General features: G+C 41.5%; 1 protein-coding gene across 2 annotated transcripts in view; it reads right to left on the reverse strand.

Moving 5' to 3' along the window:
* The window catches only part of clba1.S (clathrin binding box of aftiphilin containing 1 S homeolog), a 12,925-nt gene extending 1,541 nt beyond the window's left edge, over positions 1-11,384 (reverse strand). Inside the window, exons 1-6 of one of the 2 annotated variants that reach the window (XM_018232304.2) lie at positions 11,226-11,380; positions 7,512-7,603; positions 5,916-6,426; positions 4,590-4,726; positions 2,313-2,436; positions 1-104 (exon numbers count right to left, since the gene is read on the reverse strand). The exon at positions 1-104 is cut by the window's left edge and continues 10 nt beyond it. In XM_018232304.2, coding sequence (XP_018087793.1) covers positions 1-104; positions 2,313-2,436; positions 4,590-4,726; positions 5,916-6,263 — 713 coding nt within the window. In that variant the 5' untranslated portion in view covers positions 6,264-6,426; positions 7,512-7,603; positions 11,226-11,380. Of the gene's footprint in view, positions 105-2,312; positions 2,437-4,589; positions 4,727-5,915; positions 6,427-7,511; positions 7,604-11,225 lie in introns of both variants that reach the window. The other variant, XM_018232303.2, reaches the window with a different exon arrangement.
* Positions 11,385-12,439: the final 1,055 nt, after the last annotated feature.

A 12,439-nucleotide genomic window follows, 5' to 3' on the forward strand; every position in this document is an offset into this window, starting at 1 on the left:
ATGAGAGATTTAGTTCCATTAGGATGTGAGGATTCATTTACTGAAGACAGATCATGGTCAGTAGAGATGGAATCATTCTTTGTTTGGTTGCCATCTACTGAATACTAAAATAGAATGAAGTGTTACTGTATAATTGAAATAAACACATACATATTTTTGAGTGATGTTGTAGTTCATCATAACAGTACAAAAATGCTTGCAGGATAGATGATAGAAGTTGACTTTAATTAGAGACAAACTAGTATTCTGAAAGCAAAAGGAAGAGTAACTAGACTGTAGTTAGTAAAAGAGGTTGGACTGATAGATCTAGGAGTAATCTGCATAAAGAATCCTAACAGCTGGATTAGTTTTCCTCGATAGATAAGGTGTAGGGTAGGTAGGGTGTGAAGATGGAGCCTTGAGGAACACCAACAGAGATGAGGGTCATTACAATTGTTTAAGGGAGAATGGAAGTAAAATGTAAGACTTGTGTTGGAAAGTGGATAAAGCAGATGATATTATATCTGGTCACAGAAGCAAATTTATAATAAATTGAACTGATTGATAATTTTAACAAATTAACATTTTACAAAGCTGGTAAAGTTGTCACAATTGGGGCAACCAATGAATGATTAGTTTTTTTTTCAGCCAGCTGCAGGTTGAGCACTGAAAGCAATGGTCTAATTGGTTGCCATGGGTTACTACCCAGTTGCAAATTGCCCCAATGTTTATAAATGAGTCCCAGTGTGTTTGACTGCTTTGAGCAGCCGGATGCCATTTAGTCCTATGGAGTGGAAGTGATCTGAGCAGGGCCGCCATTAGAAATCACGGGGCCCCGTACAACAAAATTTTTGGGGCCCCCTGGGCCCCGCCCACACTGACGACCAAGCTCCACCCCATATCCCGCCCACTCCACATCGCAGTTAAAAGACCACACAGACATCAGCGCTAAAAAAGTAACCCCCCCCACACAAGTTGTAAAAAGCTATTGATGGTCAGGGCCCCCTTATAAAAAATTGGGGCCCCAACAAAAATTTTTTAAAAAAACTAAAAATAAACAAACATTGGTGGCAGGGGCCCCCTTATAAGTTAAAAACAAATTGGGGCCCCAAAAAAAATTTTGAAAAAAAAAAAAAAAAAAAAAAAAAACTGGTGCAGGGGCCCCCTTACAAGTTAAAAAATTAAAAAATTTTAAATTTAAAAAAAAAAAAACAAAAAACAATGGTGGCAAGGGGCCCCTTACGAGTTAAAAAAAAAATTGGGGCCCCAAAAAAAAAGTTTTAAAAAAAGATTGGAGGCAGGGGCCTATAGAATATTAAAATAATACATTGGTGGCCAGGGGATTAAAAAAAAACAAAAAACCACAAACTGGTGTTCAGTAGGATTGAACTCATGGCTTCAGTACTTCCACTTCGCCTCCTTTCGTGACTTCGGGTCTTTTCACCGCTTCAGGACTTCAATTTCGGCTCTTTTCGTGACTTCGGGTCTTTGCGCTGCTTCAGGACTTCGGCTTCGGCTGTTTTCGTGACTTCGGTTCTTTTCGGCGCTTCGTGACATCGGCTTTTTCCGTGACTTCGGGTCTTTTCGGCGCATCGGCTTCGGCTTTTCGGCACTTCCGCATTCGGCACGCAAGAGGCAAGACGTACGGCTCGGGCGCTCGTAAGGGGGGCCCGGATCTTCAAAAAATGCAGCGCTGCCGGGCCCCCCTTCATGCCCGGGCCCGGTACGCTTGTCCCCCCTGTCCCCCCCTGATGGCGGCCCTGGATCTGAGCACTAAATCCTGTCTGAACCCTTCTCACTGTTGCAAACTGCATGCAGAGAGAAAGAACTTGAAACATCCCAAAGTGACAAAATTAACAACAGTTTCCCCCCTTTTTTTCAGAATGGCCTATTCCTGGTGGCATAAATACAGCATAGAGAAAGCAGACCCTGTGACTGCTGGAGGCCCCAAAGGAGCACTCACTGGAGCTTCATTTTAAAAAATGACAAAATTATGGGATCCTGAAAAATATTTTTAAGTTTCAGTTCCACCACTGTCTGTCCCTGAATGGGGACAGTTATGTTACGAACATCTGACGGGTCTCTCCTCCCAACCTTACTGGCTAAAACAGAAATGAAGGAGACTACTCGCAAAGGCAAAAATGCTTCATTAAAAATGTAAATATTTGCTTCATAATACAATAAATGATAGCAATGACTTTGCTGCAGATTTAAGGCTAGTAAGAAAACATTTAAACATAAGTATTTCGGTTGGATGGGTGTACACCTTAACTGCACGGCATTTATTTGAATAATAGGTTTCTTCTACTAAATATCAAACAAAAGGTTATTACTTTTTCAGAAGGGTCAACTCCTAGTAGCAGTAAGAGGTTCCTAGAACCCTGGGAATTCTTCCACTCGAATCTTTGTGAAGTAGCAGGAGAATCGTCCAGTGAATCTAAGCTGTGACAGTCAGCCCTGCAATAGATGAAGTATATCTTTCAACTCAAAGGGTTTGCTTACAATTGTACATCGCCCTGTGACTTTGGATAAAATCTTCATGCAGAAATGAGATATGGATGTCAAGTCTAAAAAGAAAAACAAACTAAAAGTGTCAATTAAAAATAAAGTATTAAAGTACTCACAACTACCAAATGATACAGTCATATGAAAAAGTTTGGGAACCCCTCTCAGCCTGCATAATAATTCACTCCACTTTCAACAAAAAAAAGATAAGTGTTATGTCTTTCATTTCCCAGGAACATCTGAGTACTGGGGTGTTTTCTGAAAAAAGATTTTTAGTGAAGCAATATTCAGTTGTATGAAATTAAGTCAACTGTAAAAAACTTTTGTTAAATTTGGATGGAACTGCTCAATACAGATTACTGCCAACGCCAAATTGGTTGAATTAGCTCGTTAAGGCTTGAACTTCATAGGCAGGTGTGTCCAATCATGAGAAAAGGTATTTAAGGTGACCAATTGCAAGTTGTGCTTCTGTTTGACTCTCCTCTGAAGAGTGACAGCATGGGATCCTCAAAGTAACTCTCAAAAGATCTGAAAACAAGTATTGTTCAGTATCATGGTTTAGGGGAAGGTTACAAAAAGCTATCTCAGAGGTTTAAACTGTCAGTTTCAACTGTAAGGAATGTAATCAGGAAATGGAAGGCTACAGGTACAGTTGCTGTTAAACACAAGAAAAATACAGGAGCAGCATATGTGGAGGATTGTGAGAATGGTTACAGACAACCCAAAGATCACCTACAAAGACCTGCAAGAACATCTTGCTGCAGATGGTGTATCTGAACATCGTTCTACAATTCAGTGCAATTTGCACAAAGAACATCTGTATGGCAGGGGGATGAGAAAGAAGCCCTTTCTGCACTCATGCCACAAACAGAGTCGCTTGTTGTATGCAAAAGCTCATTTAGACAAGCCACAGTCATTTTGGAACAAAGTACTTTGGACTGATGAGACAAAAATTGAGTCATTTCTTTGGTCCTAACAAAAAGTGCTTTGCATGGTGGAAGAAGAACACCGTATTCCAAGAAAAACACCTGCTAGTCTAAACACACTTGGAAATCTACAAAGGCATTTATGCAGAGGGAGAAGTACAATATTCTGGAATGGCCGTCACAGTCCCCCGACTTGAATATCATGGAAAATCTATGAGATGATTTGAAGCAGGCTATCCATGCTCGGCAGCCATCAAATTTAACTGAACTGGAGAGATTTTGTATGGACGAATGGTCAAAAATACCCACATCCAGAATCCAGACACTCATCAAAGGCTATAGGAGGCGTCTAGAGGCTGTAACATTTGCTAAAGTATTGCTGTAATATCTCTGTTGGGGTGCCCAAATGTATGTTACGATGCATATTGCATATTTTCTGTAAATCCAATAAACTTTATGTCACTGCTGAAATACTACTGTTTCCATAAGGCATGTTATATATTAAAAGGAAGTTGCTACTTTGAAAGCTCAGCCAATGATAAACAAAACTCCAAAGAATTAAGAGGGGTTCCCAGACATTTTCATACGACTATTACATTTGGCTCTGTGTTTCGTGTACAAATTGTAGCCAAATATTGCCTATAACTGCCATTCAGCCTTTAAAACAGGGAAGGATTTACAGGTGTATGTTAATGGGCTGGGGCTTAAAAGCTTCCCCACTAGAGCCTCGGAGTTAAGGGTAAGTGAACTGTTGGTCTTACTACTCAGACACATTGGTTGCTGGGGGACTTGATTTTTAATGCACTTCATACTTAAGAATGTTAATGGGTAGTGTAGGACTCACATACAATGAGGGGCCTTGACGTAGCACGTGAGTATATATTTTGACCAAAGTGTGGTACTAACACCTCATTTTTTGTAATAATTATTTTTAAAGGCAAACTGTGCGCTGGCAATTTTTCGCTTGCTTTGTGTACAATCGCAAACTTGGTAGGAATATAACATACTAAACGTTAACGGAAAGATTAACTGCCATTTAAATAAAAAAAAAAAAGCCACTGGATTAAATTTAGGGACCAGTGATATACAGTCATTTCTAACAAGAGAACAAGCGAGACAGAAATAAAAAAGAAAGAAAACAAGGAAAAAAAAGATCACAGAAATGCAACTTCTAGTTACCTGAACTGCATGTTTATTAAATCGCCAACACTGAAATCTCCATTTAATGAAGCCAGTGGGTTCTGAAGGGTTTTAATTTCATCTGTGCACTGTTCAACTGGGATATCTGGAAAGCTTAGCTGAAAAGCCTTGGAATCCTGAAAGAACAGAAAGATCAGTCAGGAGCAATACAATTTTTTACTGCCATTACTGCATGAAAAACTTAATACACTTCACACTAATATTACTTGGAACAGTACATGCAGCGCCGGGCCAGGCCGAACAGAAGCCCTAGGCAACCTGGACGGTCGAGATGCCTCTCATGCGCTGACGCGCGTGCATACGTGGGAATAGGCACGGTCCTTCTCAGTCGGGAACAGCTGACATGAGAGTGAAGAGAGGGGATCTGACAAGGGGTAGGAGGTAGTGATGCGCGAATCTGTCCTGTTTCACCGAAAAATTTGTGAAATGAGCGAAACGCATTGAAGTCCATGGGCATCAAAATTATTTTGAGGCGCGTCAAGCTGTTTCGCGAAACAATTCGCAGGTGGCAAAATGCATAAATTCGCCGCAAATCCATGCCTGCCGAATAAATTCGCCCATCACTAGTAAGAGGCAGAGAAGGTATGTGCCTGGCACCCCACAACTTTACTCCCTAGGCATGTGCCTACTCTGCCTAGCCCTAGTTCCGGCCCGGAGTACATAAATATTCATTTTTTTATCATGACATAATAAAAGTTACACTCCTAGGAATTTTGCAGCTGTAAGTACCTTGAAAACATATGTTGGCACCTAAAAACTTTGTCTTACTGTAATAAAAGTTACTCATGACAAGGTTAAAGGAGCAAAAACAAACCGTCATATGTCTTAAAGGTGTGGTCGCCTTTAAGTTCATTTTGGTATATTTTAGAATGGTTAATTCTAAGCAGCTAAGCAGGGTTCGGCTGAATCCAAAATAGTGGATTCGGTGCACCCCTAGTTATTTGGACCCTAGCAACCGTATTGCAGAAATTGCATACTGTAGAGCTGCTGAAAAAAAGCTAAATAACTCATAAAATAAAAACAAAAAGTGTCTCAGAATATCACTATCTACACCATACTAAAATTCAACCCCTTTAATTTAATTGTATACACAAAGCTCCTTAGTTAATGCGTGGTGCACATCAACCAAATAAAATTTAGAAGCACAAGCAGAATTTTTAATACTGGTGCTTTATGGAACAATATATTTTAACAATTAACTAAGATCCAGCACATCATCATCTATATTTCTTTGTTACTGTAGTTGTCATCAGAGATACCTATTACATTATCCTCCATTCTTTTCATTTCGGGTAGAATGCTTACCTCTTGTGTTGAAATAAGAGCATCCCAATCTAAGGGGAACTCAGTTTGTTCAGAAGAGAAAGCTTCTTTTGAGGTAGTTGTGCGACATTCAGCTAAGTGATGCCTTGAGGACACATGCAGATCTCCCTCTTTATAATAAAACCTTTCAGATTCAGGAGGGCAATCACTGAAACTCTCAAAATCTCCCCAAGTACCACTGAGCTCTTTGTGAGAGCAATAATCCTGGTACAAGTCTTCAGATCTGGCAAGATTGCTCACTAAGCAGGAATCATCCACAATGGCTGAGAAGGGATCAGGGATTATGTATGTTCTATTCACATTGATGCCAATAACATTAATATCCTTCATTCTCTTTCATGGGGGTTTTACGATTATTATTTATAGAGGTATGGGAGATGTAACTGGAAGTATAGGTTGTGTGTACTGGAAAACAGTGATCCATTTAATACTGAATTGCAGCCTTCATCAGGATTTTCTGTTTTTTTCAAGAGGGTCGTAAGCTTCTTAGAATCTGTTAGAAGAGATTGCATAACTTCATGTTAGTTAAGGTACCCTAAAGCACAGAGCCAGGTTTACGTTTGCATGATGATGGCAAATAGGAATTTTTTTCCATATAGAATGAAGCCGTAACATACGCATGATTTCTTTGCTTACGAGGACTTTCCTTCTAGACTCGAGTATTATATTAATAGCATTGTGCTGTGCGCAATCACAAGAGGATAGATTTAAAGGAATTGTTCAGTATAAAAATAAAAACTGGGCGAATAGATAGGCTGTGCAAAATAAAAAATGTTTTCAATATAGTTAGCCAAAAAATGTAATGTATAAAGGCTGGAGTGACTGGATGTCTTAACAGAATAGCCAGAACACTATTTCCTGCTTTGCAGTGGTTTCCACTGATTGGTTACCAGGCATTAACCAATCAGTGACTTGAGGGGAGGAGTAGGGTTGCCACCTTTTCTGGGCTGGAAAACAGGCAGAGAGCGGGGCCGGTGACATAGGGGGTGGGACTGGTGACATCAGGGGCGGACTGATGATGTAGTGATCAGCGATTGGCTCATGGCCATTCCAATATTTTCAATGTCCTGTCCAGATTTGGAAAACTGGACAGGAAGATTTCACCAGGACAGCCCTTACAAATACCTGGCTGTCCTGGACAGGTGGCAACCCTAAGGCAGGCCACATGGGTCATAACTCTTTGCATTTGAATCTGAGCTGCATGCTAAGGATCAATTGCAAACTCACTGAATACTTATTGTATGTTCCATGTGACCCCCCTTATAGTCACTGACTAACTCAGAGTTAGAGAGCTGAAAAGCAGAAAGTAGTGTTCTGTTCTGTTCTGTTATGTTAGACATCCAGTCACTTCAGCCTTTACAGATGACATTTTTGGCTAACTATAATAGAAACATTTTCTATTTACCCGGTTTTTATTTTTACACTGAACTGTTCTTTTTAATCTTCAGCTACAGGTAAAGTGCTACACATATACTTGTTGCTCATACTTTACAGACAATCTTTGTAAAGCAATAAATCAGTTTATTGTTATAAATTACTATTATTTATCCTTTGACTTATTGAAGTGCAAAGAAGTACCTTGACACCAGGAGGAGGGAGGTGGGCACTTTACACTTGCTAGAGTGAAGCTGTTGAAGTCTAATTCTCCAAGTAAAGGCCACCGAAGGAATCTAGAAGCAGATAAATACACAAAAAACACAGGCAAGTGCCCAAAGTGCAACACGCTTTAGAAGTGATAGAATCCCTAGGATATATTTTAGTGTCAACCTGAAGCTTGGTACAGGAGCTAGCCACAGAATTAGAAGCTGCCCACACACAAGGCAGGAAGGCCCACAATGAAAACAAACTAAAACACACTTGAGGTATCATAGAGAGAGACCCCAGTAGAAAGAGGCAGAATAAAAATTTGCAGGATGAGAGACCCCCTACCCAGACAAGTTTACACTGCAACAGTCTGACTTGCAGAGCAATGAACATATAGGAAAAACCAAGAGAATATGTGGAGGACATGCTACTACAGAAATAGTGGTAAATTCAGTTTGAGATGAAGTCACAACATACTCCCTTCTTAACTTTACAGTAGCAGCACACTTGCAACAAAACTTGAAAAAGATTGAGTTGTTTCATGAAAACTACGTTTTAAGATATCTAAGACATACCTACATACTGCAAGGCACTCAAAGCACACACTTGAGACCCACTAATAGGGTAAAATAGAGGCAGTTACACACTTGAGATGCTCTGATGGGATGAGAAAGAGATGCACAGTCAAAACCCTCTGGCAGGGTAAATGTAAAACACCTTCAGTCCTTGACTGTCAGACACACTCTCCTAGTATAGCTCAGACAGAAAAAATCCCAGAACCAGCCCTAACCCCAGAGTTAGAGTCAATGGATGGCAGCAGGAGTAGCTTTAGGAGCAGCAATTCACATACAGAGAAAAGCGCATTTAGTCTGAGTCAGTTGAGGATTAATACTAGTTTTTGTTAAATATCCTTGACCACTGGGCAGCTGCAAGCTCGTACATGAGCACTTTAACTTGAAAACCCTTAAAATGGTTTATTTACACGAAGCAGGGTTTTTACATAGGAGTTGTTTTATGTGATGTATTTTTAGAGAGTCCTACATTGTTGGGGGTACAGGGGCGATCCTGGCCCCTCCACCACCTGAGGCAGCTTGCAGTTGCTGCCACCCCCCCCCCTCCCCTGTGCGCTCACTTTTTTGCGCCGAGTCCACAAGGGCAGCAGTGAGGGCTAAAACACTAGCGTAAAGAGCATAATTGTGCTCTCTGTGCTAGAAAACTGGAAATTCTGCTCCTAAAGTACCAGGAGTGGCATTTTTGCTGCCCCTGATACCTAGTGGGGCGCTGGCGTCTGAGGCAAGATTCTCAACTCGCCTCATTGGCGAAGCGCCAGTACAGTTTTCCTTTAAAGTTACAGGCCTGAAAACTGGCCTCTCACTGCTGCCTGAGGCAAGGTTCTCACCCTGAACTCTGGAAATAGCTACAGACTAGTAATGTGCGGGCCGAGTCGATACCCGTGGGACCTGGGCCGACCTCGCATGTTTCTTCGCGGGTGGCCGGCGGGTGCGGGTTGATGTCTTCTCCTGCTCTCCCCGCCCGCCACTGTCAAATGTCGGCTTCTGACTTCCAGGTTCGTCTTTTATAGATGATGCGCCTACTCACCCCGCTCCTTTTGCGACGTCATCGTCGGGGCGGGTTGGCGCAGGTCTATAAAAAGAACCCGGAAGTGTGGATGTGGCCAAGGGAGGGTGGGTTAGGGTCGGGGGCGGGTTGGGGAAATTCCCATCCTCACATCACTACTAAAGACTATAACAAAGAGATCCGCATGCAAGGAATGCCAGCAGGTGAGTTCAGTGATAACACTACTGGCCTCACAGTGTTTGGCTTTACTTTATAAACATTACTGGGTTTCTGTCACTTATCTGTAACCACGTCCAGCACTGGCTACAAACGCTGCTTCATTCCATTTAACTGACCTAATGAAACATGAATATGGAAGAGGAGAAAGAGGAATGGCTGATCTGATCTTTAACTGCTTTCTAGAAGCATTATTTGATTATTTGTTTTACACCAACGTATTTCCATCTTTCCACACCAGGCGATGTCAGTAAACACACATTGCAGAACAGATCAAAATGCACCTTGAAATTCTACAGAAGTGGTTCAATGGTTCTTTAATGCCATTGCAGTCTAATCTACATTTGCTGGCACTCAGTACTTAGGGTTAGTAATTGTCTTGAAGCATTTTTTTTCCCCAAGTAACAGTGTAGTAATGATCATTAACACAAAATGTGTGTCACACAATAGCACAGCGCAATTCAAATTTATATAACAAAACCACATGCCGTTTTAAGAGGAGGAGGAAGCTATATAATGACAGTATTCCTTAAATTAATCTATTTGTCTGTCTTTCATATTGGAATCACGCATAGTAAGAAAAAAACTGCTAGTAGCAATGGTTACAAAGCTGTTCCTATCACTTGGCAACCTGCAACAGCTTTGCATCTAATTATAGACTGTCCCAAAGGTCTGCTAGTTGCCCAAAACCAGGTCTTTCTAATATTCCCAGGGACAAAGGAACCAGGGAGACAGGTGTTTCTTGTACCCAGGTCGCTGACACTGCTAATAAGAATAACAATCCTGGCCTACAGTCTCCCTATAAAACAAATCAGTCTTGGTTTAACCCCTTCCCGGTCAGCAGCTTCTCTAGAATTTTGTGTGTTGCCTAGTGATTTATTTTCCCATTTATCCGATTGGAATGCTCAAACCGTTCCTCGTTTGGCGAGGTCACCAAACAAGCAAATCCTTACCCAATTTAGCCACCAAAATGCTGGGCCAACAGAATAAATGGACCATTCACCCCTAGGCCAACAATTGGATAATTATGGAGCCTTACAGAGATCCGTCAGAAAAGGACCACATTTCCCAATGGCAGGAATTGAGTCTGCAGTTTTTATCAGCCCATGTATGGCCAGCTTTGGACGATTAGCCACTGGAAATCTATAACTTTCTTACCAGAGATGTTGGTTAGTCTTTTGCAGGTACAGGGTTTAAAGAATAAAAGCTTTAAGGGAAGATAAAGCCTGCATGAGAAAATAAAAACAGAAAGTGCACAATGTATAATGCCAGGTCCTTTATGTGGCCATGACACTGGATATGTGTTTGGATCTATTAATGGACGATGAAAAGAAAAATCATTGTAAAGTTACGAGTGCCTTATAGAACTGTGTTGAAAAACCCTATTTTGTAATCTCAGGTCCCCTAAGCATGTTGGGTATTGTAGTACACCACCACCTGGAGACTGACTGGGCTGCTACAACAATATTTCCAGAATAACTGGAGGACTAACAGGCAACATGCCATCGTATCTACCAAAGTTGTGGGTCACTATTAAGAGCGAATTTGTTTCTAAACTTTGAAGATGTGAGAGAAAGGGTGAAATATAGCTTCCCTTTTGTTAAATAATATACAAATGAATAGAGTCTTGTGGAATATCCAGCTGGTGAACTGCAGGGAAACTCTGTTTTCACCATTTGATAAATAATACCCACAACTGAGAATACATTCCATGTTTCCTCTTTCTTTTTCGCAAAATATTCCAAAGTGGATACATTTAAAAATCTGGTTTCCTTTTTTTTCAAAATGCTAAATAACTTAACTGTTCATCAGCTTATTATCCCCCCTCCCTAATTTCCTTTCATTCAGTGGAAACCTCTGAGCTCAGGGCCTTCACCCTCCCAGAAAACTATAACGTATAAGCAAAAGTCTTACCTTGATCCTTGGCTCCTGCTCGCAATCTGGGGCAAAGAAATGGAGCTGCTTTGAAACAAGGTGAGAAATCTTGTAAGTAAGAAGTTCCTCCTGTCTGGTCAGAGGGGTGTGACTATAGACAGGTGGAGCATTGCGAAGGGTGTATCACATATCAGTATTAGTAGAATGGCTCTCTTGCAATGTGAGATGATGACAATGCTTAACCCCGCTCCTTCCTGCACTGCCTGTTTTTAACCATATCATCCCCAGCAAGCTACAGCCAATTCGCAGTGAACAATATGTAATCTCAGCAGATATTTCATGCTTTCATGGCATTTTGGGAATGTTGTCAAGCTGTATTCTCAGTCACCTTGGGGTAGGGTTGCCACCTTTTCTCAAAAAAAAATACCGGTCTTCCTATATATTTATCTTTTTTCCCTATTAATAACATTGGGATCAACCATCATTTTTACCGGCCAGGCCAGTAAAATACCAGCCAGGTGGCAACCCTACCTTGGGGCCATTTCTTAAGATTGGGAGCAAAGGAAAATGCTACACATTGAGCAGTTACACCCCACGTACAATTCTGCCCAGGGCTGTTTCATATCGGACTGTTGGACTCATGGCCCTTTCAGCTGCTAAAATAAAACTGTATACACAATTACACAATTAAAAAAGCCTTTAAAGGAGAATTCAACTGTTTTCAGAAAAATACTCTACCCCCACCCCACGTAGACCCCCCTCCCTCCTCCCCCCAGCATAGCTGCCCCCTTGGGAAATGCCCCTGACTTTATACTTACCCTTCGGCGTAGATTCAGGGATCGGAGTTCCACTCAGCCAAAGTCCAGGTCTCCGTGTCTTCTTCCGGCGATTTTCGTGAGTTTCGCCGCAAACCAGCAAATTGCTCCAACTGCGCATTTGCCCCTTCGCTGGTCTCCCACTCAGCTTACCGAAGACCCTGAAGATGGCTGCGTGGAACTCCGATGCCTGAATCTGCGCAGAGGGATAAGTTTAAAGTTAGGGGCATTTCCCTGGGGGGCAGCTATGCTGGGGGGGGGGGAGGTCTACGTGTTATGGGTTTTTTTTGAAAATGATTGAATACTCTTTTAATTAGTGGGTATGTAAACAAAGATAAAGGTAATGTTATGCTTTTAAATCTGCTTTAGGGCAGAGACACACGCTCAGATTCGGGGAGATTTAGTCGCCCGGCATCAAATCGCCTCTTCTTCGGGGCG

Source organism: Xenopus laevis, chromosome 8S, assembly GCF_017654675.1.
Source record: "Xenopus laevis strain J_2021 chromosome 8S, Xenopus_laevis_v10.1, whole genome shotgun sequence".
In the NCBI taxonomy this organism is placed as follows: Eukaryota; Metazoa; Chordata; class Amphibia; order Anura; family Pipidae; genus Xenopus; species Xenopus laevis.